Source organism: Stereum hirsutum, assembly GCF_000264905.1.
Source record: "Stereum hirsutum FP-91666 SS1 unplaced genomic scaffold STEHIscaffold_5, whole genome shotgun sequence".
Taxonomy (NCBI): Eukaryota; Fungi; Basidiomycota; class Agaricomycetes; order Russulales; family Stereaceae; genus Stereum; species Stereum hirsutum.
Window position 1 is genome coordinate 2388947 of NW_006763135.1, and position 23329 is coordinate 2412275.

General features: G+C 51.4%; 10 protein-coding genes across 10 annotated transcripts; 5 read left to right on the plus strand and 5 right to left on the minus strand.

The window, feature by feature from the left end:
• Nucleotides 1–2146: 2146 nt before the first annotated feature.
• On the plus strand, nt 2147–3284 carry STEHIDRAFT_54755 (FYVE-domain-containing protein; the record flags this gene model as incomplete). Its single annotated transcript, XM_007302286.1, has 5 exons — nt 2147–2410; nt 2525–2795; nt 2837–3034; nt 3094–3168; nt 3223–3284. 5 exons carry the CDS (start codon nt 2147–2149, stop codon nt 3282–3284), a joined length of 870 nt encoding a protein of 289 aa, XP_007302348.1.
• A 277-nt stretch (nt 3285–3561) lies between these two features.
• On the minus strand, nt 3562–4685 carry STEHIDRAFT_53868 (uncharacterized protein; the record flags this gene model as incomplete). Its single annotated transcript, XM_007302223.1, has 4 exons — nt 3562–3778; nt 3865–4046; nt 4196–4418; nt 4504–4685. The coding sequence occupies 4 exons, from the start codon at nt 4683–4685 to the stop codon at nt 3562–3564; spliced, it is 804 nt and encodes a 267-aa protein (XP_007302285.1).
• Nucleotides 4686–5031: 346 nt separating this feature from the next.
• STEHIDRAFT_77606 (uncharacterized protein) lies at nt 5032–6366 on the minus strand. The gene is made up of 3 exons (XM_007302420.1): nt 6000–6366; nt 5240–5935; nt 5032–5181 (listed from the first exon to the last, which is right to left on the minus strand). The coding sequence occupies exons 1-3, from the start codon at nt 6324–6326 to the stop codon at nt 5164–5166; spliced, it is 1041 nt and encodes a 346-aa protein (XP_007302482.1). The 5' UTR covers nt 6327–6366; the 3' UTR covers nt 5032–5163.
• A 1175-nt stretch (nt 6367–7541) lies between these two features.
• STEHIDRAFT_55436 (P-loop containing nucleoside triphosphate hydrolase protein) lies at nt 7542–10155 on the plus strand (the record flags this gene model as incomplete). Its single annotated transcript, XM_007302331.1, has 7 exons — nt 7542–7864; nt 7919–8195; nt 8253–9099; nt 9177–9460; nt 9683–9781; nt 9851–9973; nt 10042–10155. The coding sequence occupies 7 exons, from the start codon at nt 7542–7544 to the stop codon at nt 10153–10155; spliced, it is 2067 nt and encodes a 688-aa protein (XP_007302393.1).
• Nucleotides 10156–10956: 801 nt separating this feature from the next.
• Nucleotides 10957–13584, plus strand: STEHIDRAFT_120681 (MFS general substrate transporter). Its single transcript, XM_007303038.1, has 15 exons — nt 10957–11257; nt 11320–11508; nt 11572–11665; nt 11721–11771; nt 11823–11868; nt 11933–11976; nt 12036–12047; nt 12116–12389; nt 12448–12455; nt 12505–12537; nt 12600–12724; nt 12793–12881; nt 12947–13036; nt 13098–13164; nt 13246–13584. Exons 1-15 carry the CDS (start codon nt 10991–10993, stop codon nt 13426–13428), a joined length of 1572 nt encoding a protein of 523 aa, XP_007303100.1. The 5' UTR covers nt 10957–10990; the 3' UTR covers nt 13429–13584.
• Nucleotides 13585–14073: 489 nt separating this feature from the next.
• Nucleotides 14074–17161, minus strand: STEHIDRAFT_77614 (uncharacterized protein). Its single transcript, XM_007302421.1, has 9 exons — nt 16973–17161; nt 16733–16887; nt 16558–16683; nt 16268–16495; nt 15746–16214; nt 15342–15676; nt 14542–15289; nt 14340–14476; nt 14074–14280 (listed from the first exon to the last, which is right to left on the minus strand). The coding sequence occupies exons 1-9, from the start codon at nt 17075–17077 to the stop codon at nt 14172–14174; spliced, it is 2412 nt and encodes an 803-aa protein (XP_007302483.1). The 5' UTR covers nt 17078–17161; the 3' UTR covers nt 14074–14171.
• A 291-nt stretch (nt 17162–17452) lies between these two features.
• STEHIDRAFT_77617 (20S proteasome subunit) lies at nt 17453–18758 on the plus strand. The gene is made up of 7 exons (XM_007302422.1): nt 17453–17568; nt 17628–17662; nt 17731–17854; nt 17926–18027; nt 18091–18234; nt 18301–18413; nt 18475–18758. The coding sequence occupies exons 1-7, from the start codon at nt 17500–17502 to the stop codon at nt 18629–18631; spliced, it is 744 nt and encodes a 247-aa protein (XP_007302484.1). The 5' UTR covers nt 17453–17499; the 3' UTR covers nt 18632–18758.
• An 8-nt stretch (nt 18759–18766) lies between these two features.
• Nucleotides 18767–19997, minus strand: STEHIDRAFT_95803 (proteasome 26S subunit). Its single transcript, XM_007303039.1, has 6 exons — nt 19837–19997; nt 19707–19776; nt 19541–19643; nt 19196–19468; nt 19018–19129; nt 18767–18953 (listed from the first exon to the last, which is right to left on the minus strand). Exons 1-6 carry the CDS (start codon nt 19939–19941, stop codon nt 18819–18821), a joined length of 798 nt encoding a protein of 265 aa, XP_007303101.1. The 5' UTR covers nt 19942–19997; the 3' UTR covers nt 18767–18818.
• A 283-nt stretch (nt 19998–20280) lies between these two features.
• STEHIDRAFT_54138 (N-terminal nucleophile aminohydrolase) lies at nt 20281–21107 on the plus strand (the record flags this gene model as incomplete). Its single annotated transcript, XM_007302246.1, has 4 exons — nt 20281–20349; nt 20406–20527; nt 20580–20851; nt 20914–21107. 4 exons carry the CDS (start codon nt 20281–20283, stop codon nt 21105–21107), a joined length of 657 nt encoding a protein of 218 aa, XP_007302308.1.
• A 709-nt stretch (nt 21108–21816) lies between these two features.
• On the minus strand, nt 21817–23044 carry STEHIDRAFT_54565 (uncharacterized protein; the record flags this gene model as incomplete). The annotated part of the gene is made up of 5 exons (XM_007302277.1): nt 21817–22271; nt 22326–22388; nt 22459–22659; nt 22712–22807; nt 22876–23044. Coding segments are annotated over 5 exons (984 nt in total), but the record flags the coding sequence as incomplete, so codon positions are not given.
• Nucleotides 23045–23329: the final 285 nt, after the last annotated feature.

Sequence of the window (23329 nt, forward strand, 5' to 3'; positions counted from 1 at the left end):
TTGAATCCCTTTACGCTGCCGCTTCTGCGGGTGACTTGCGCTTGTTGAAGAGCATCTTTCAGAAGGCTTCGGAGAATGGGAATGTGGAGGCATTTTCGTTGGCAAATGATGCATCTTCAAGGACTGGGCTGACAGCATTACATGCTGCTGCCAGCAGGGGGTTTATGGACATCGTGAAGTGGCGTGAGTCCCTTGCCTTTTCAGTTCTAGCTCAATACTCACACCTGCGTTAGTCGTTGAGACTTGTGGTGCTATACCTGACATTGAAGATAAGGAAGGAGAGGTATGTATTATGTCTTATACTCCGAAACGTCTTTGCTCACAATACGTATAGACTGCACTGCACAAAGCAGCTCTTCATGGCCGCCTGGAAGTTATTCAATACATTGTGGCCCACAACGCCGATATCCATGCTCAAGATGCAGACGGATGGACCGCACTGCATAACGCGTGTTCGAAGGTACGTAAAACATATCATCGCGGCTGTTCATTTCCTCAACTCTGCAATGCAGGGCTACTTGGATATTGTACGTTGGCTTTGTGAGAAAGGAGGTGCTGCTGCCGAGCTAGATGGTGCACCAGGCGTCGATGCGCGCAGTAAAGGCGGATGGACGCCACTCAGTGAGTACATTACTCTGTCGTCTGGTTCACCACTTGACCTTTCTATCACTGCAGTGAATGCTGCTTCGAAGGGCCACCTCCCTGTGGTTCTGTATCTCCTTACCAAACAGTCGGCGAACCCGCTCGTCAGAAATAACTGGGGCGAAACAGCATACGACATTGCTGCAGCCGTCTTCGAAGTGTGGATTTGTGAGGTACGTCTGCCCAGTAGTATCATCAAGCGTACTCTTACACCTTCCTCGTAGGTACTCTCCAAATTTGAAGCAGATAGGTGGCGCGGAACCACCGTCCCTTACGATCCCTTGGCCGTGCACACGACCGTCCCTTTGATTTTATACGAAAATCAACGGCTCGACACCCGTCTGAAGACTCTCGCTGTTTCTGGTGGCCGTCCAAGGTTCTCTGCGTCTGGTTTGGGAAAGCAAGGGCGTCGACCACCATTCGAGTTGAAGTTGCCGAAAACAGACCCAGAGACTGGCAAGAAGACCGTTGGAGCTTGGCGGAGCGATGTTCAACTTCCGCTCAGAGAAGAACCTCTGACTTTCCCCCTTCCACGTAGCAGGGATCAGCCGTCGAGAGAGGGTGTCGAACGTAGTCATTTCTGGCTGTACGCCGTCTTTAAATCTGGGGTCAATTATCTTTCACTTACAACTTTACTTTCAACAGGTCAGATTGGACGTTGGATGTAACGCACCCTGGTGTCGATGCGGAGACTGGTTGGCAGTTTGCCCATTCGTTCGATGACCCTGACGATGAATGGGTGCCAGAGCCCCCTGGACCACTTGAACGCCTTCTCACCGGCGGAAGTGCTGTTGCTGCTGGTCTTGGTGCTTCAGGATCTGCCAGCGGAAGTCGATCACGACCGCACTCTACCCACTCGCAATCCTGGGTCAGGCGCAGACGTTGGGTCCGCGTTATGCGTCGCAGGCTAGATATCCCGCCGCTGCCCTTTATGGGTCCAGATGGAAACCTGTACCATTGGTTGAATGACGGAACCATGGTACCATTCTCTGAAACCTTCAGTGATTACGGCGATAATGACGGTCAGGAGCTGGGAGCCATGCCGAGTAATCCCCTAACAGCGGCTCAAGACTACGTGGCGAGGGCCCGTTATCTCGCTGGCTCGGGAGCTATAGAGACACCTGCCGGAGAGAGCTCGGTAGTCGAAGCTCGAAGAATGATCGCAAAGTTGGAACGAGCTACGACGGAGTTGAGACAGGGGATTCTGCGTAAGTTTCCGTACCTTCTTGACATGGTTGGATGTGGGCTAAAGCTTCACGTTGCAGGCGACGACGATAGTGAGCGCAAAACTCAAGCTGAAGTGCTTCTCAACGCCTACAGTCGAGAGTTGGAGCGACGGAGGCTTTCTGCAGGAGCGCAGGGGCTGCTAATATCGAGCGGGGGTACGAATATATGATTACTCATAAAAACTATTGACCTAACCAATTCTTCAGACAACCAGACCGTGATTGATGATGACGACGATGAGAGCGAGTTCCAATACCCGACCTCGCCGAACGAAACGATGCGGGCGCCGTCCCTGCGCTCATATGCTACCGACTACTTCAGTCGTCCAGGGGCCTCTCGGACTCCTACGGATTTGACGCCACACCTCGCGCAAGCCCCAGACTTCAGAGTACCCACACATGAAGCACCTCAGAAAGTTATCACGCCTTCATATCAGCCTCCTACTCCTCATGAGGTCCATGCGCGTTGGGAGAGAGACGACCATGTATCAGAGTGCAGACAATGTCAACGGCGATTCAACTTTATACTTCGCAGAGTACGTGTTTGAAATTGTACAAGCATGCCGCTCTACGCTGACAGTCATGCTTGCCCATTTCTAGCACGTAGGTTAACTGTTAGTTGATATATTTTGGAATCTTACTGAACCTTTCATCAGCACTGTCGGCGTTGCGGACGCATCTTCTGCGACCGATGCTCGTCTTATAGGGTCTTGCTGGACCCGATGGATATCGTCCATGACCCTTCGTTCCCAGAAACGACTGCGTCTGCGTCCTCCCAGAGGGTCTGCCAGTCGTGTTATGAAGAGGTCACTGTCAGTGTTCCCAGCCGATTCAGAGAAAGCAGGATGTCCTCCATGGAACGTATCTTCATCGACCAAGGAAGACTTTCTGTGCCCACTACTCATGCAGACTCTAGCTCGCAGCTGAGTGACCTTGCCGAGTGAGTGTCATATACATTTTTAACCCAGAATGTGGCGTATTTATTGACAAATGGTGTTGGTACAGTTGCCCTGTATGTGGCCAAATATTAGCAAACCTTGGGACGGTCGCACAGCAAGAAGACCATGTCAAGGCTTGTCTAGATGGAGGTACCGGGAAGTCACCTCAAACGTCGAAATATCTGGTCTATAAACTTCCTGGCGAAAGCGCTTTGATCGGCACCGAGTGTAAGTGTATCGTCATCCACGATCTTGTGTCATTTCAGTAATCCATGGTTTGTCAATAGGTGTGATTTGTTTAGAGGAATTCTTGAAGGGCTCGACGGTCGCTCGCCTGAGCTGCCTGTGCAGCTTCCACAATGGTGAGTGTTTCCTACAAAATCCGTGTTTTCCTTTTGGCTAAAAGCTTTTCGTAGCTTGTCTATCCTCATGGCTTCAACGCGGACGCAGCTGCCCAGTCCACGCCCGCGATGCGTGAGCTTAAAAGTATTAGCCAACAGTTTACCTCACCTACTATGTCCTATGCTTCCGTCTACTTGCAATTGATTATCACCATCGTTATGCTATCCTCATCTAACTTCGCTGCACCCGGATGTTCCTTGGATGTTCCTACAGTTCTACGTTGCGATTACATACTTCTTCGAATCTACCCACCCCCCGCCCTCCACGAATACACTAATACATACATACATTGGATATAATGCTTCAAGTTTGCGCGAGCAGTCGTCGTGTCATCGCGACAAAGGGCCGGAGCATCATACGTCTCCCTCTTCTCTCGGCTCATAGAACGTGCTATAGCCTACCCTGCTCTGGTCAATGCGTATGACGTCCTCAAGACCCTCGTCATCGGGCTCGATGATATCCTGACCTTTGATGCCGTCCTCTTGGTCATCTACGAACCAATTTGCGGGATCGTCATCCGAGTCTTCTTCGTCGTCGTCTTCCATATCCGATTCAGTAGGTTTATGGTTCCTATACAAAGTCATCAGTCGCGGATCATGGAAAGGAGGACCGGAAATGAGACAGGAGAGAGAAACATGGAGCTAAGAGAAACTCACATGAAAGCCCAGATCCGGGCTTCGCGTTGTTGGCGGGTTTCACCCTCGATGGGATGCCCGTGCCGTTTCCTCTTCTCTTCCAGACGCTCCTTTCGCTCCTGGTCGAGTCGGTGAGCTTCCTGTTCCAATGCGACGGCTTCTTGGATTGAGAAGCTATTATGCGAGTTTGCGCTCTTCGCCGCCTGTGATTTGTCACCACATCGTCAGCAACTTTCGTTGTACAATTTCCGTCAAAGCTGAAACATAGAAAGTGGAGGCTTACGAATTTAGCGAGAGCGCGTTGTTTGGCGAGGATAGGTTGCGGTGAAGGTGGTCGAACGTCTTGAGATACTACAGGCCCAGGGATCTGCGTCGAGCTTGTAACGGACATCGGAGAATTCACGAGTGAAGGTGAAGCCTGGGAGTTCATGCTGGTGTGGGCCTCGGCATCTCCGTTGATACTGGTGTGTTCCATACCATCTCGGAGATCGTCTACGCCGCGCTCGAGAAGCAATGATTCAATCTTGGTCTGTTCGCGCTGAAGGCGAGGAATATAGGTCGAGGTGGAAGGTGCACTGAAAGAGAGGAAGTGGCCACCAGATACGAGACTCGTAAATATCGATGTGCAGCAGACGAGGATGAAACATGAATAGAACGTACGGTTGAGAAAGAACTCGAGCATTTCTGTCATAAATATCGTGCAACTCGCGAATACTCATGTCTTCCATTGGACGGGCTTGGGGCCGCGGTTTGTTTATAAAGCCGGGAATGGGTGCGTACCTTCCCCTAGAAGGAGAGGTAGGACGCGGGTGTCTGCGACTATTTGGAGATGTTGGTTGCATCGTAGCAAGCTCGTAAATGTTGGGGGATGAGCGAGCAAGTAGTTGGGTAGAATGTACCAGGAAAGCAGGAAAGCAGAGTGTGGCGGGTCAGATGTGGGGATGAAGTTCAAGTCGAAGCAGGACTGCGATCATCCCAAGCCTTTTTATACTTCTGACGCCACAGCGCAGTGTGTCCTTCCCAGGGGCATTCGCCACTCAGCCGGAAGCAAAAGACCATAGAAGGCATGACGGTACGACTTTCGCTCTTCGCTGTCGGTGGCCAGAGCCAGGTCTTCCTTTTTGTTCTTCACCGTGACTCACATGAGATCAAGAGAGTTATCACACTGTTCCAGACCGTTCCCCGAACGAAAGAGATGGACACCGTTACTACAAGTTACTAGCACAGATCGTATACAATTACAAAGTCATCCATACACGTTTTCCCTTCAAGTTTCCACTGCTCTGCCTAACTCAGGTAGCAATTTCAGATTGATATGTTTTACATGTACATGTCACCCTGCAGTTCGTTCATCAGTACAACATATACTAGAGGACGTAGAGAAGCTCAGACTCACAGCTCCAGGAGGCATAAACTCGTCATTGTCCGGATCACGCAGGTTTCCACCTCCAGGCGGTCCGCCTCTTGGGTTGAACCCGCCTCTACCAGGGAACGGTCCCAAACCAGGACCCACCGGGTCGAACCGCGCCCCAGGAGGCGCTCCCATCGGTGGCAAAAACCCATCACCACCCCACGGTCCTCTATTCGGCATTATACCATTTCCATGTCTCCCTTGTCCAAAGATAGGATGATTGGGACCCACAAACATGCCATCTCCCCCGCTCAGCGGGAACAGAGGAGGCGGAGCGAAGGGATTACTGGCGTTGGGGAATGGGTCGAGATCGCGACGACCGATTTCGAGAGGATTGCTGGGTGGAATGTGAGATGTAGAGGGATCATTGTAAGGTGCGTAGGGAGGGGCCGATGGCTGTGGACGTGCGGGAGGAGGATCATCGCGGCGTGGGGTTTCTGTTCTGGTGCCACGGGAGGTAGTGCCAGATTCTGACTCCTCTGTATAGCCTTCTTTACGGAGACCTGGCACCAGCTTTTGGATGATCTTAAGCTTGAGCTGAGAGATGAAGTCGGCGACGCGGTTGGAGGAGATAAAACCGTGAACGAGGGGCTGAGCGTCTGTGGCGCTTGCATCATATGGGTAGAATGATGGTGAAACGAAGTCATCTGTAGCGATGTCGAGAGAGGCAGCTTTATCGCTCTAATAAGTGTGTCAATAATTCGGAATTTATAGGGTCAAAGGCAGTGAGTAAGATGCATCTTACCTCAAGAGCGATGGCATTGAAGACGGTGCGACTACCCAGCTTCGATACTTTGATTACAAACTCTAGACTGCTTTGCTCGTGACGGTACCTCAGAGTATAGTGCCCAGGACCGTGTTGGTTCCAACCCTCGGGCAATACTCCATTAAGGGTAGAGCTGGCAGGAGAAGACTCATCTACAGCAATGAGTCTGAACAGCAAGAGGTTGAGAGCTGCGTGGACAAGCGCGACAATTCCATCATGAGAAGACTTTAGCTTTTTATCAGAGCTAGGAAGAACGTTGGGCAGCGCAGCTACGACGGCAGATGGGTCTAGTATGTTAGCAGACATGATCGTGATGGCTGTAGAAGTTAGAGAAGTAGTAGATGATCCTGCTCTGTTGGAGGCCGCGTATACTGACGCCACACCATTACATAATGTAGCGTGGCTTCCGAGCGTCCGCAACGGTGCGCGCCTTCTGCTTTCGTCCGGTCGACTCCCACCGTTTACTTTTACCATCAACACCACAAGGACGTCCTCAATGGCTCGCAGAGACAGGTCGTATTCTCCGGATACGTCTAACAAGAGGGTAAGACCTTCCCATCGTTCTTCCAGGTCTCCGTCGCCAACCAGGCGGACTACCCAAAGGACTGGCAGTTCTCGATACGACGACGAGCGGGACCGCGACCGTTACAGAGAAAGGGACAGGCGAGATAGAGACCGTGAGCGTGACAGGGATAGGGACCGGTATAGGGATGACAGAAGGAGGGACTTTAGGGATGATAGACGAGACGACCGCAGAGACGACCGCCGCCGCTCGCGCTCAAGGGAACGTCGCGACAAGGATCACAAAGCTCCTACTCCGCCCCCCGCTTCTTCTGCTGCACCACCAGAATCTGCATCGAATGGAGCGAAACCCACTCCTGAATCTACCCCTCCCGTAGAAGATCCGAAGTTGAAAGCGAAGAGGGCGAAGCTCGAGGCATGGAAAAAGGAGAGGGAGGCGAAGAAGGCTTTGGATGAGGCGAAGGCGAAGGCAATGGCACTAGCAGGCAAAACCGCACTTCCAGGTGAGTCGATATACCTTTTTTTTTGTCTTTTATGCCGTGATTTTTCATCACTTGATCCTTGCCCTTGACAGTACCTGCATCTGTACCCGCAAAACCCTCCGCGCACCTTAACCGAGCTGCCTTTGGAGGACTCGGTCTGAAAGGTTTACCACTCAAGCCCGACTTGCTTAAGAAGGCAGCCTCCCTGGACGACGCCGTCGAGACCAAACGGAAGCTCGAGACCCTCGGCGACATGCCAGCCATCGACATGTCTATGGCCGAAGGTGAAAATACGATCGGCGATCTCGAAGTTGACGACGACGACGAAGAGGCCAATCGTATGGATGCAGCGCTCAAGGCCAAACCAGTAGAGGCGATGGAAGTTGACGACGACGACGTTGATCCTCTTGACGCGTTCATGTCAGGGGTGAAGGATGAGGTGAAGAAGGTGAACGCAGATGATATGAAGAAGCTGGTAGGCGCCAATGGTCGTATGCGTGAACGGTTGGATGATTCTATGAACGATGGTGGTGCCGCTGCAGATGATACGGGTGACGGAGCGGGTGATGACGAGTTGGACACTACAGAGCTCAATCCGGAGGATATCCTCGCTTTGGCCGCGAAGAAGGCGAAGAAAAAGGAGCTTGCCGCTGTCGACCACTCTCGAATGTCTTACGAGCCTTTCCGCAAGGAGTTCTATATGCCTCCACCCGACATCGCCGCCATGACAGACGAGGAAGCAGACCTACTTCGTCTCGAACTCGATAGCATCAAAATTCGTGGTGTCGATTGCCCAAGGCCCGTAACAAAGTGGAGTCACTTTGGGCTACCCACCAGCGTGTAAGCACCCTATATCAAGTGGTAAAAACCCTTCACTAATTCGCACAACTGCAGCCTCGACGTTATCAAAAGGCTCAACTACGCGGCACCTACTTCGATTCAGGCTCAAGCCGTTCCGGCAATAATGTCTGGCCGAGATGTAATTGGTGTCGCCAAAACGGGCTCTGGAAAGACGGTCGCTTTCTTGCTTCCTGTCTTCCGTCACATCAAAGACCAGCGGCCACTAGAGCAGATGGAGGGACCAATTGCGATCATCATGACACCTACACGGGAGTTGGCCGTGCAGATTCACAGGGATTGTAAGCCATTCTTGAAAGTTTTAAACTTAAGGGTACGTTCTCATGTTGTATCTAAAAGTTACTCCAGCACCTAATATGCGTGTTTGTAGGCTGTTTGCGCGTACGGTGGCTCTCCCATCAAGGACCAGATCGCAGACATGAAGAAAGGGGCCGAAATTATCGTTTGCACGCCTGGTCGGATGATCGATCTCCTCACCGCCAATTCTGGCCGTGTCACCAACCTCAAGCGCGTAACCTACCTCGTTCTCGACGAAGCTGACCGTATGTTCGACATGGGGTTTGAGCCACAGGTCATGAAGATCGTTAATAACATTCGTCCCGACCGTCAGACCCTCCTTTTCTCCGCTACTTTCCCCAAACAGATGGACTCCCTCGCCCGGAAGATTCTTCGCAAGCCTCTCGAGATCACTGTAGGCGGTCGATCGGTCGTAGCAGCTGAGATCGACCAAATCGTCGAAGTTCGTCCCGAAGAAACGAAGTTCAATCGTCTTCTCGAGGTCCTTGGGCAGATGTACAATGAAGATCCAGAGGCACGAACTTTGATCTTCGTCGACCGGCAGGAGGCTGCTGACAACTTACTTCGCGAGCTCATGCGGAAGGGTTATCTCTGCATGTCGCTTCACGGAGGGAAGGACCAAGTAGACAGGGACTCTACCATCGCTGACTTCAAAGCCGGAGTCGTTCCCATCGTCATCGCCACGTCAGTCGCTGCCCGAGGCTTGGATGTCAAGCAACTCAAACTCGTCATCAATTTCGACGCACCCAACCATATGGAAGATTATGTGCATCGCGCTGGGCGGACTGGTCGGGCTGGGAATAAGGGGACGTGTATCACATTCATCACTCCTGAGCAGGACCGGTATTCTGTCGATATCTATCGCGCTTTGAAGGCTAGCAATGCTAATGTCCCACAGGAGCTTGAAGAACTTGCCAATGGTGCGTTCTCTCCATCTGCACATCGTTCAAACCATGTAGTTCTCATATACTCATATGACGTGTGTCGTTTATTATAGGTTTCTTGGACAAGGTCAAAGCCGGCAAGGCACACGCGGCCGGGTCTGGGTTCGGAGGTAAAGGCCTTGATCGCCTTGACAAGGAACGTGATGCTCGCGAGAAAGCCGAGCGGAAAGCGTACGGCGAACCAGACGAGGAGAAGGCAGCAGCTGAGGGTGAGGCGGCAGCTGGCGGAACGACGACAGCTGCGAAGAAAGAGCCAGCCGACGATATGACCTTCGGGAATTTCAAAGTCGAGATCAAACGCGGCCCGGCCCCGGATTCATCGAAAGGCCAACTTGGGGTCGCTGGCGCTGCTGCAGCTGCCCGACGACTCGCACATGCGAAGGAGGAGGAGAAGATACAGTCTTCACTTCGTGCCGCGGAAGAGGCGGCTGCTCGTGCAGGCAAGGACAGTCCGGCGCACAAGCAGGCCCTCAGCGTTGTAGCGAAGCTGAATGCGCAGATGAGGGCGTCAAAGCTCGCGTTACAGGCTCAAATCCAGGCGGAGGACGTGGGCAGGAAGGTCAACCCGGATTCGACGGACTTCCATGCTATTGTGCCTATCAACGACTACCCCCAGAAGGCTAGATGGAGAGTCACGAACAAGGAGACGATGGTGCAGGTTTGTGATTCCCTCTTGATATCCCCGTGCAGTTCACCTTCTGACTGATTTCGCTTCAAACTTGTGCAGCTCATCGATATGACGGGCGCTTCGGTGACCAACAAGGGTATATTCTACGAGCCCAACAAGGAACCACCGCCCGAAGGTCCTCCGAAACTGCACCTTCTCATCGAGTCCAACGAAGAATGGAGGGTAAGCCCCTTCGTACTCCCCATTGCCAACAGATTTTGATGATCCATATTTTTTCATCCGATTTTTAGGTCGAGCATGCCGTGCGCGAGATCAAGCGTTTGCTCATCGAGGCGTCGGCCGCCGCTCTACAGGCAGAGATGCGGAATCCCACAGCGACATCTGGGCGTTACAGCGTCGTTTAGTTGCGCCCAAGGAAGGTACTTCTTGTACAGTGCTTTTGATATGTTCGGAAACCCCGGTCTCATGACATTCGTTTGCACCGAATGGTCAGGCGTATGTGAATCTGGAGTGACTTGTGTGATGTGACCATGGTTGGTGACTGATCCTACCTTTAGTCTGTGATGTGTGCCATCGACGCATGCCATTTGCTTGAAATAACACGAGTGTTGTGATGTCTGATGTACTCAATTATTCACGATTCTTCGATATTTATCATCACAGGGACATCCCACCGAAATCGGTCCAGCTACTGCCAGAAAATTTTACGAAATAAGGAAAACATCCCGCCACGTCCCTCGCGGACGTGGGTACAGTCCAACTTTTGCAAAAAGGTTTACCCGCCAGTTTTGGAACCAGCCGTCGAAGCGGCCGCTAAGGCGGGTCAAGCCGTCGCTGTCGTGTAACAGATTCCCATAGCGAGATACTCAGCTGCTGTGAGCAATGTAGTGGGCGGACGCTATGAAGCATGATGTACTTATGCACAGACAATGTCTGGAATCCGATGAACAGCACGCTGTGGACGTCGTGCGGGGTACCAAGACCTCGCGTGGACAATTGCCGGCGGGACGATCAAAGGAGCAGACCGCGAACCCGAGTTGCTATGTATGACATGTGAGATATATCGGGATCATTAGACCTTGCCGTTCGGACAATATTTTCTGACCAGCACTTTGTGCGTCAGCGGGGTCAACGTGGGTCTAGCAAGTTTGACTTATTAGAGATGCTTGCATTCCCTTCCGCATCCCTCACTCTCTTTTCCGTTCGCCTCCACAGAGTGGTCCCTCGCGCTCACCGGCCATGACGATGGTGTCCCCTCAACCCGAGTCAAGTCAGAGCCGTTCCCAGGACGTGACTTCAGTGGCGGAAAGCTCAGATTCGCCGGAAAAAGACGCTGCAACGATTGCAGAAAAGGACGATGAGGCCGAGAGGACGAAGAACCAAGAGGGTGTACAGTTGACAGAAAAGGATGCTATCGCATTGGAGCAGGAGGAGGACGAGTGGGAGCACGACCCAGCTAATCCTCTGACATGGACCTCACGCAAAAAATGGCGAATGACTGCCATTGTATGTTCAACATTTCCTCCCGCCTTTTTCTTGGTGTTGTTCTCTTATGGTGTATACTCTAGGTGTCTCTCTACACCTTCGTCTCACCTTTAGCAAGTTCTATGATGGCTCCCGCCCTTCCGGATATTGCGGAACATTTTGGTATTACGAATGAGACCATCGTCTCCCTTACCTTGTCCATCTTCTTGCTCTCTCTCGCCATCAGTCCGCTCATCTATGCACCATTATCCGAGATGTATGGCCGGATATGGGTAAGCGGGTGCGGCTCATCTCGCTGCTCCTCTCAACTCTAATCTTTGGTGCTTCACTGGCAGGTACTACATTTGAACAACCTGGCTTTCCTTGCGTTCAACCTGGGGTGCGCATTTGCGCCGACAACAGGCGCTCTGATTGGGCTCCGTTTCCTCTGTATGCCGTGTTTGCAATATCAAGCGGTACAGATAAATGACGAATTATTTTCCAGCGGGCTGGGTAGGGTCCGCTCCCTTAGCTGTTGGTGGCGGCGTCGTTCAAGGTGAAGCAGTTGCATAAACCTTATTGGTGTAATACATCTGACACTGTACAGACCTCTTTTCTCCTCATGACAGGGCTATGGCCATGAGTATGTATAGGTGTGTTCAGGGGTCCTTTGCAGCACGAAATTTCTTCTCATTGCTCTGTCGCTCGACGCACCAGTATGGGGCCTCTGATCGGTCCCGTAGTAGGCCCAATCGCTGGAGGTACGCCCTTCGCGCTGACCCACGCCTAGAGTCTAAAGCTAATGCTTGAACGATGCCAGGGTTCATTGCAGGTGAGGCCGCGGTCTTCTAGACCTGCATTGCCCAATGACCACACACTGACCCATTCGCCATGCACAAGAGACAATTGGCTTCAAATACATTTTCATTGTCATCGTCGGTATAACCGCCGTGGCCGCGATCGTTGGAATTCCCTTCCTCCGCGAGACCTACGCGCCAGTAATCCGGTACCGCCTCATAAAGAAGAAGGATCCCGAGGAAGCTCGAAGACTCTCTGCTGCCATTCTTGCCGATCACGGTGACAAATGGGACCTCCTATGGACAAATCTCACTCGCCCGTTTGTGATGTTGTCTCACAGCCTCATCTGCTTCATGCTGAGCTTGTTTATGGCTCTGTGAGTTAATTTATCGTTGTAATTTACTTGTGGGAAGAGCTTATTCTGTTTGAACTAGGGAGTATGGTATGCTTGCTCTCCATGGTATACGAGCTGTTGATTGACGTGATTATAGGAATTTACTACCTCATGTTCACGACCTTCCCTAGTACGTTCCATGCCATGAAAATCGCTCCATGAACCCATACATATACTCATTGAACGTCATAGCTCTCTTCTCCGACGTTTATCATTTCAGCATTGGTATTTCAGGATTGGCCTACATTGGTCTAGGCGTCGGTTTCATGTCGGCTACCCTGGCCAGTGCTCATATCGGTAACCTAATCTACGCAAAGGTTCGTGTAAAATCTCAGCCTCACGTCGAGTCTTATTTCACAGCTAACCAGCCCGCGTCTTTGTTCAGTTGAGTGCCGCTAACGGTGGCAAGGGCAAGCCAGAATTCCGCGTCCCCGCACTCATTACTGGCTCTTTCTTTGTCCCAGTCGGCCTCTTGTGAGTTTTCAGATATGCGTCTTGGACTAAGGCGGGACTGGTGTGCTAACGAGACTCATCATCAGCTGGTATGGGTGGTCCGCCCAAGCCGGAATTCATTGGATCATGCCCATTATTGGGACGGGAATCTTCGGCGCAGGACTAATGGCTACCTAGTAAGGGCTTTCAATCGTCATCTACATGTACACCTCACTCACCTCATTGCTCCATGGTCAGTCTTCCCATTCAACTATATTTGGTCGACGCATTCCAGTATGGTGCATCTGCTCTCAGCGCCGCAGCCGTACGTCTCATTCTTCATGACCTAACTTCGTTATATACGGTAAGCTCTATTCCTATATTGAATGCATCGTCATACCTCCAGGTCTCTCGCTCCATCGTGGGTTTTGCCTTCCCACTCTTTGGTGAACAAATGTTCGACCGCCTCGGCTACGGAGGCGGCAATTCGCTCCTCGCTGGATTGGCCATCGTTCTTGGGATTCCGTTCCCTATCTGGCTGTGGTTCTACGGCGAGAAGATGAGGATGAAGAGCGCTCTGACGCGGTAGGAATTACAGCCTCCTGATGTATATGGCCGTCTGTCTTATATGTCTCTACGCATCAACTCACGCTTGACTAACACGTCCACTTACGCCACACATCTCATGGAGCACTCATCGCCACGTTTCTATCATAGACGATGCTTCACGCAATTATCACATCCAGGGATCTCCTGCTTTATCTGTTATGCAATGCTGGAAGGACTCGATCACCCCAGGCGGTGCGGGTGTGTCATGAACGCCGTTGACTGACCGTTAAGGAAGAGAAACTATCCAAAGAGGCAGATAACACGGCGTCTCAAAGTTGAAGTTGGTTGTATTCGGAAAACCCCGATAGCCGGAATTATCTCGCCAGCTGGTGTCCCAACTCCACCAGCAGGTCTCCCGCAACCAAAAAATCCCCCAGACTGGCAGGGAGCCCTCAGACTGTCTCAGACATTGCAGGCATTTGCCACCAACCACCCCCCACTTCCTTCACCGATGGAGTCCTCCAGACAGCGATGTGGATGTGTTGAGCTGAGTGCATCGAGACGAGGGTGGGTCTGCGCTTGTCCCACGAACGACAAGGCGAGCTCATTCGCGACTGAGAACTCGCTGCTTGGCCACGCGTTTTCAAATCCACGCATAGTGCTTAGCTTGAGGGAGTTAGCCCTCGCCCGTCTAAGGTGCGACAAAAGTTTCAACATCGATAATACACATGATCAACAAGCTAAATGCCTTCCAACTCCTCACTCTGGAGATAATAAGTGCCCTCACCCCACCTTCGAACCGGCCGATAGTGGTGGTGGTCTTGGGAGCGTGACATCCATCTTCAATGCAAGCTGTTGCAACTCCTTCTGTAGATTCGCAATCCTACGTTGTCTGTCACGAACATGTTCAGCGCTGCAACACGGTAAAGACAGAGCTGAGGCGGTACATACTCATGCTCGAATTGTTGTCCGAACTCGAACATTTGCGAGAGACCGATTTCGTCATTCCGATCGCGAGCCTTCCGCAATTGTTCCTTCTCCTCCTCCGCTCTGAGGTGCGGCAGAAGCCGAGTGTATTCGTGCTCGACCTACGAAGGATAGAGTCAATATCAGTGATGGAGAGTAAAATGATCCAAAGTAAAAGTGTATTGACCATTTTTCCTCTTGCAACCAACGAACTCTCATCATACCTCCCGTGACCTACGACCTGCTCCTTCATCCTCTCCAACTCCTCAAACCACCTCCTCTCCACCCCACTCAATTCCGGATTAGCTTTCCTTGCTATCATCCCAAGCACACGTTTCATCCTCGCCAACAAATCGTTCATCTCGCCCTTCACCTCATCGACTCTTCGTAATGTCTTCTCCCTCCTCTCAGTCTTGAGTTGCTTCGCCTTTTCCATCACCTCCTGGAACTTGCGCGCCTGTCGCTCGTGTTCTTCTTTCTGCAGGGCAGACCGCGATTGTACAGCAAGGTATCCGAGTTGAACTTGCTGGATTTGAGCACTGAAACGCTCATAGGTTTGGCCGAGATAGCGGAGTGTATCGGGGGTAAGACGGAATTCTTTTGCGTTCGCACCGGTGTTCGGTGGCGGTGGCGGGAGAGCGAGGAGAGGTTGAGATGGAAGACCAGTCTGGCGGGCGAAGATGGCGGGGGGTTCAAAGGGTTTGTCGCCTAGGAGTGAGGTGTACGCGCGCGCGCCGGAAGGAAGTAGAAGAAGGGGTTTCTCAGGGGGTGGTACAGAGGCGGCTCGCTCCGGTGGATTTGAGGGTTCGGGGAGAGCGTCAGAGCGGAGGTTCAGCACGAAGGAGACAACACGCATGGATGATGTGAGGATGAAAATGCTGTATGTCAGGTAGACATCGTTTGGTATCGAGACAGCAATCACAGGGTTTGATGATCTGGACCAAACGGTTTGAGTACATGGAATTGAGTGGATAAAGTTGTTCATACCTTCGTTCGACGGAAAACGTGGACACAACCGGCCGCACATCTGTCTGTTCTGACTCCTCCAAAGATGAAAGTAGGGCTTTGTCGGTAGGATCTCCGTGGAGAGCGGCAGCAAGACTACGAAGCAGCTTGTCCAGATATAACGCATGTACACCGAAGGCATGGTATACGTAGACTGTGTCATCGTGTATCGGATCTGCGTGAAGGACAGGCTGATTGCCCGCTAGAAGGTCCAACAGTGGTGGTTGACAACTGGAGAGCATAGAAACAAGGCCAAGGTCGACAGATTCGTATACCGCTAGCATTGGCAGTTCCGCATTTCGGTCTGTCGGGGTGGTCTACAGCAGAACAACGAATAAAAGTTATAAGCCTGGACAGAAATAGCATGAAGCCAACCAAAGTCTTACCTGAGTGGTTTCCCATCTGGCTTCCACCTTCTCCACATCCAAACAGACGTCCACCCTTCCATCCTGGTAAGTAACCAAAACCAGGCCCAGCCTTTCGGTCTCGCCTTCATCCTGCCACTCCTCACCGACCTCCGCCTCAGCACCGAACTTCATATACAGAATGTCCGTGGCATATCCGCCTTCGGTGCCATCCACGTCCCTGGGTGATGGTTGGAGAAGAAATGGGCCTTGGATGCGTGTTGGAGTTCGGATGGTGGCTGGAGGGTGGAGAAGCACTGGTCGAGAAGCTGCAGGATAGACCGTACCGGGAGGGAGTTGTTTGAGGAGGGCTTTGATGTACTTGTATTGATAGTCGTATGCGCGAGTGTATGTTTCCATGTCCGCGGGGGGAGGTATCATGTGCGCCAAGAACTCTTGTTTAGCGGAGACAAAGCACTCGAGGGCATGGATATATGATGAAGGGATAGAGCTGTATAAATCGTGAGTAAACTATGCAGAACGACCGTGTGGCAAGAGACGAACGCATTCTGCGGCATGTAAGGGCAACATGCATAGATGTCGCCACTTTTCAGGACAGCGTAGACGGTCAGAGGACCCCAGTCTGCCAGTCCCTTGCCGAACGTGAAAGAAGCGACTTCGTATTCTGATTCATCGACGACGCGGTATGACTTGCTTTTCTTCGGCGGCCGTGGCTGTACGAAGGAGACGACCTGCTGTGGTTCCTCCGTATCCGTAGAAATGTCATACTCCCTAGAAATAGTATCGGCATGAGCAGGGCAGGATTAACAATAACCAAAAAGAGTTCAACAAACCGTAGCTTTCCATCAGTGGTCATGACCATCAAGGTAGAGCCAGCCTCGCCCCACGGATGCCATTCAACCTTGGCAATAGGAGCTGCGTCGGTAGTGGCATGGTGGTACTGTCCGACTTGTATGGACCTACACTCCCTCAGCACTACAGCATGTACCACACGTAGATGACACTCACTTGCAGTCCACGACTTGTGGAACAAGTTTAGTAAATCCTGGCCGAGGGAGAACGACAACAGCGATCTGGAAAGCGCCCGCCACGGCGAGGAGTTTACCACTTGGATTCAACGCTAGTTGGTGTACGTCAAACTGTAAGTTCGGTGTGTGCAGAACCTGAGAATAGCACAGTACTCAGTATATATATGTATGGGTCCTGAGTACACCACATACGCGGACCCTGTAGCGAAGAGGGACTCACTTTATACGACCTCGAGGCCTTGTTATTCAACTTCACCTCCCCTAATGTCATCACACGCAGCTCCGACCCAACGGCAACTATGAGTTCTGTGTCGTTTATGACCATAGCTTGTCTTCGACCGGAAGGTGTAGGGTCGTCATTCTCAGGATCGGCAGAGGTGAATCTGGAGAGTGTGTTCGCGGACAGTTCATATGAAGCAGCGACACTGGCTCCTGGGCGAAAAGAGGGTCGTGTCTGAGGAGAAGGCCGTTGGAATATTGGGTGGCTATTCAGAATGTGGTTCAGGTCGTCGTCGGTCGCCATCGTTCAGTATGGGGGGCTGCTGTCTGGGTAAGGCCTCGAGTTCACGTCGAATGCAAGTCGCGACTCCGACGCGTCTCTAATCTTGCTCCCGAACAGGAGACACATTCCCACGTGCGACGCGTCGTCCCGCTTGCGCGTCCTCGTTCGCGCACTGCACTCAATTCCATCTACTGTCCCCTTTCCGTGACCGCAGTCCCTTCTTCTTTACACTTCGATCTTCAGCTATGACATCTATTGGGACGGGATACGATCTCTCTGCCAGTACATACTCCCCAGATGGCCGTATATTCCAGGTAAGAGCCTCGTAATACCATTTACTGAACTCTTATACTTACGCCATGAACCACCATAGGTCGAGTATGCCAACAAAGCAGTCGAGAACTCTGGGTACAAGTCTACCTGATCCATTATTTTTAGGGCATCTTATTGATACAACCATTAATCGAATTGCACAGAACCGCCATTGGTCTCCGTGTGAAGGATGGGGTTGTGCTTGCCGTGGAGAAACTCGTGCATTCGAAGCTTCTTGTACCAGGGGCCAACAGGCGTATACAAACAGTAGATAGGCATATTGGGCTTGTAGGCACATTCCCTTCTTATTTGCGAACTGAATCGCATCACGAACGCTGACGTATGTCAATTGTGGCAAGGCTACGGCTGGTTTGTTGGCCGATGGACGCCACCTGGCGAACAGGGCAAGAGATGAGGCTGCGAGCTACAGGGATTGGTACCGTGAGCCACCCACATTGAAGGTGCGTTTATCTATACCACATGAGATGGAGGACGTAGGTCTGACTCCACATAACCTCTCGAAGGCTGTCGCAGATCGATTGGGACTCTATGTTCAAGCTTACACTCTGTACTCCTCTGTTCGCCCCTTCGGTATCAGCACCATCCTTGGAAGTGTTGACAAGACTGGCCCTCAACTTTTTGTAGTTGAGCCGAGCGGTGTATTCTATGTGCGTTTGATTTACCACTCAACGCCAAACCCCTGCCTGACTTGTGTGGCGTCATATGTTACTCAGGGCTACCATGGTGCAGCAGTCGGCAAAGGTCGTCAACTCGCCAAGACGGAGCTTGAGAAACTCAAGCTGTCTGAGCTGACCACCAGAGAGGCCGTTCTGGAGGCTGCACGAATGTACGTCCTCTGTCTCGCCACAATGTTGGTATGCCTTAGCTTACAGATATGCTCGCCACAGCATTCACCTTGTTCACGACGATCACAAGGAGAAAGAGTTCGAGCTCGAGATGTCTTGGATTGGAGATGAGACGGGCGGTCGTCATCTACCTGTGCCCAATGATTTGTTCGAGGAGGCCGACCGGAAAGCTAGGGAGGCTCTGGAAAACTTTGAGTGATCGTTGGTGTGGCGCTGTGTTGTTGTCTTCTGGGACTGTACTTTTAATCAATGTCATACGCTTTCGTCCTCGCCCTTGTGCTTATCCTTCACGCCACATTCTGCGTACACGATACGATCGTTGTTCTCCTCACGATGGGTCTGACATGATTACGAGAGGAATACCAAATAATACAACAAGAGAAAGACTACACGATTTGTTCGAGTTCGCGAGCGTATGCAAGGTTATTTGCGATGAGCTTCTCCTTGGGTATCTCGATCTTCTCCTCTCCTTTGTGCGAGAATGAAATGGTCCCCGCCGTTAAGTTTACCTGCCATCCTCGCTATTCAAGAACGGTCAGCAATGAACGGCCAGACAGAAATAGAGTTCGTGGTGTGAGGACGAACCTGTTGCGCAAAGTTCATCAATTCCGTTTGGGTCTTGAAGAACAGAAGTGTGGCGGCATCCTTCAACGGCAAACTCTCGTACGCTGCCTCCTCACAGCTGGCAATCTCATTCCTGAATAATCATTAGCATTAGCCAAAATCAGCATCCTTTCCGAGGCCCAACCCGAACGAAGCATACCGAATAGTGCCCATCAAACTATCCACGAAGAATTTATACTCCTCTGCAGGAGCCTCTTCCCTCGCATTCCACACCTTGCTGTAGCTTCCCTCCATTAACCACCGCTCGAGGTTAACGGGGTGGCGGATGTAAGGGTTCTGTGAGATTTCATCGGCTGGGATGGGGAGGGACTCGAGCGTGGTGTGGAAGTCGGCTATGCGGTTCTGGATGAGGAGGCGGATGAGGTTGAGTCCGCGGATGGGGAATTCGCGTTTGGATTGGGGAAGGACGGTGCTGTTATACAGAAATGCAGGGGTAAGTGATTGGGACACGAGCTGTGGCAGCCAAGGTCATGGGGCGAATTACCTGAAGTCATTGTAGAATGTTTGGAGTTGAGAGAAGTAACGGTCGAACGAAGGGACATCCTTCGAACGTATACTCCAGAACGCTCCGATTTCGAGAATATCACCTGTATGTTTCCCGTGTCAGTAAGTTATGTGGCTAGAACACATTCAACACGATATAAACCTACGGGCGGCGACGAGATCCTCGAGACTCAGGTCTCGTGTGGGGAAAAGCAGTCCGTTTTCTATGAGCGCAATCTAGTATTATACAAAATCTAGTCAATTCGCTGTGAGGGTCTCGAGATGACTATAGTGAACCTTTAGTTGAGCTAGCAGTTGGCCACACTTCTGCAAATTGGATGGTTTCGAATCAAATGCACGTATGAGTTCCTTATACAAAGTCTGAAGCTGTGATGGTGCCATTTGCAGAACTATCAAGGGTGAAAGACGGTAGGAAAATGTATGATGTGGTGGGCGGTGGGGATGGGTCCGAGCTGAACGCGGTAGGGTTTGAAAGAGACGCGTGTACGGACGCGACGCGTCATCTCAGCCACAGAGCTTAGCTCGAAACCAGATCCCATACTTGCTCTTCACCTTCACCTTCATCACAATATTTTCCATTTACGACTCAACCACAATGGATCACCCTGATATGAGCAGACTGAAGGCCGGCGAGGTCAATCTCGGGGTATGTATTTTATCCAGCTTCTTACGTGCTGTGATATGCTCAAGGCAACTGTCGACGCTTTATAGACCTCTATTATGGCCGTTCAGTTCGATGGCGGAGTTATCGTTGGTGCTGACAGTCGGACAACTACCGGAAGCTACATCGTGGGTTTATACTGCATCTACACCTCTACAAACTTATACTGAGCATGGGAGAACAGGCCAACCGTGTAACAGACAAGCTCACCTATGTCCATGATCGCATCTATTGTTGTCGTTCAGGCTCTGCTGCCGATACGCAAGCCATCGCAGACTACGTGCACTACTTTCTCCAGATGTTCTCGTAAGTACCTTTTACCTCTATGATATTGCACGTCTCTCACGATGCGCCACAGCCAGCAGCACGGCACCCCCTCTGTCCATACCGCCGCTGCCATGTTCCAAAAGATGTGCTACGAGAACAAGGACAATCTTAGCGCTGGTATCATTGTAGGAGGTTGGGACCCTGAAGAAGGCCCGAGCGTATACAACATTCCTCTTGGCGGTGGCCTCTTCCGTCAGCCCTGGGCAATTGGTGGTTCCGGTTCGACGTATGTTTATGGTTACTGCGACGCGACGTATCAGGAGGGGTGGGGAAAGGATGAGACGATCAAGTGGGTCAAGAATAGTGCGTACTCAATACTCATCTTACTCTATCGTATCATTGAAGCTAATGAACATGCTCTTTAGCTCTTGCGCTTGCCATGTCTCGAGATGGGTCGTCGGGAGGTTGCATACGTATGGCTGTCATCACCAAGGATGGTGTTGAGCGACTGTTTGTCCCAGGAAACGAATTGCCCACGTTCTGGGAGGGCCACGAAGTCTTAGGCAAGGGGGCGGTTAGGTCTGCGACGCAGGTGGCACCCATGGCCGTCGAGGCGTAGTCAAGGTCATAGTATGTCTCTGGAGATGTGTAATTCTAGCAACTTGAAACGCTGTGCTGTCCTTTGTCCTAGTATTGTGCGTAGATATGAGATATGAAATCCACCCCCGAAGATACTATATGAGCGGAGGAACCAGTCGGACTCGGTCAACGAACCGAAGTCCACTTCCTCTCTTTCCCGAGTCCTCCTTCCACCCCACCCCTCCCGCTCTTGCCCAAATCTCCCCACCTCCTAGCCCAGCTCCATCTCCACTTACTCCTCCACTTCCAAATCACCGCAATTGTATATATCGCTGCCACCACGAGCCCAATGACCAGCAACGAAACGCCCAAAGCCGCCCACGCCGCCCCTCTATCCAAACCCGTTCCATTTGAACAGGATCCCGAATCAGCGCCATAACCGGAGCATGTCGACGCATCTGAGTTTGAGGCGCCGGATGTAAGCCCTTGAATAGTATAGGCAATGAAGGCGACTGCGAAGGCGATGATCGACCAAACCAGGAGTACAGGTGGAAGCGACAGGAGAAGAGCATGTCCTGTCACACCAAAAGCGCCATTTTTTGCGTTATGGAGGTATGCGAAGGAGTTTGACTGGTGAACGTTGGCTTGGTGTTGCCAGACACAGAAGACACCAATGATGATGCTTCCGAGTGAGGCGAAGACAGAGACGATGCCTGAAGATGTGCTTATTGCGTCCAGGTTCGGAATGGCTAGGAAGCTGACTGTGGCACTGGCGAGGGGCGAACATACTCAGGCTCAGCAGATCCATACAGACTACAAGCTAATTCAATACACTTACGAGAGAAGCACGGTAGCCTGTTCAATTTATTTATGAGGAGGGTTTTCGCTTCAAAGTGAGGGGACATTGTACTTACTATGAGCAAGAAGTCCTGATACTCCTGCACGAGCCTCCTGATATAATCCTCCCATCTTTTCTGCATATTCGATAATCTTCCTCGATACTCACTTGCGTCTTTGACATGAGCATGATACGTCCATGGAATAGCGAAGAATAACACATTTATAGCGAGGTTCAGCAGTGACTGAATGAAGACTGGCGGCGGTGTAGGCGGTGGTGCGGCCCCCTTGTCCGCTCGTTGTTGCCGCAGAGCAGACGATTGTCGGAAGGTATGTTGTCCAAATTCTTCGGCATCGCGAAAGTTCCCTTGTGCACGTCGTCAATGAAAGGTCACCCTAAAGGTAGTGGAGAGCTAATTACAGATTTCTCGTAAAATCCATGACACGAAATTTGTACGAGCAGCATTTGAGCTCTCCGAAGAGCCTGGGCCTACATTAAAAGGGGATTCAGTAGACGCTTGAGATATTGAGAGTTTGAAAGCCGTGTGAGATACCTTGCGAGGTATCCAGTATTCTCAACAAGTCTTCGCACTCTGCTTTCGAAAACGGTACAGTGCTCCGCAGGCCGCTCACCAAGTTGTCCGTCGAGTACCAAGTTAGAGCGTCTCGGACTTGTACCGCGGCTAGCGCGGGTGTTGATCGATGTGAAGGGTGCCATTGAAGGAAGTTCCAGTATGCTTTGTGGCGTCTGGTGCCTAAGAGTATGCAGTTAGTCTACCTGATATTTATATTGGTGAGACGACCTACGAATTCGATGTTCAAGCTTGTGAAAGTTCTCGGTCTTAACCTCATCAAGAATATACGAAGCGGTGCTGTGTAAATGATTTAACACCAGAGTCAACGCTACGTAGAACGAAAATTTTATCAACGGTGCGCTCTGTTGAACGACCAGCTAGGAAGAGTTCACCGACCATGATCGCCAGGCTCGGCTCCAGGAGGTATAACAATTTCCATATGCTTGTCAATGTTCTCCAGCGAGTAAGTAGAGATGTATTCCTCGACATTATGATAGACTTCGGGAATGCGTATGTCTTCGTCCGTCACGAGCCTTTGCTTTGGATCAGAGAAGTATATCCAGCCTCAGGCTTGTGGGTGGATGTGAATGGACCATCCCGGAGGTACGGTCTTTCCAGTGTTTAATTCAGCCACATTGTTTCTGGGGTGATCAAGAAGAGTCAACAGACAGCCAGCAACGAGTTTGTGATGGCCTACATGGAGGGCACGAAAGAGAGTCGCCTTGGAGAAGCTACTAGCGGGTCTGACATGCTCAAGGTAGTCACGGTCCGGACACGATTTATACTACAGCGCTATGGAAAAAAAGGCAATGGAGAGGAAGAATAGCGCAGCAGTTAAGGTCTGTGGTCA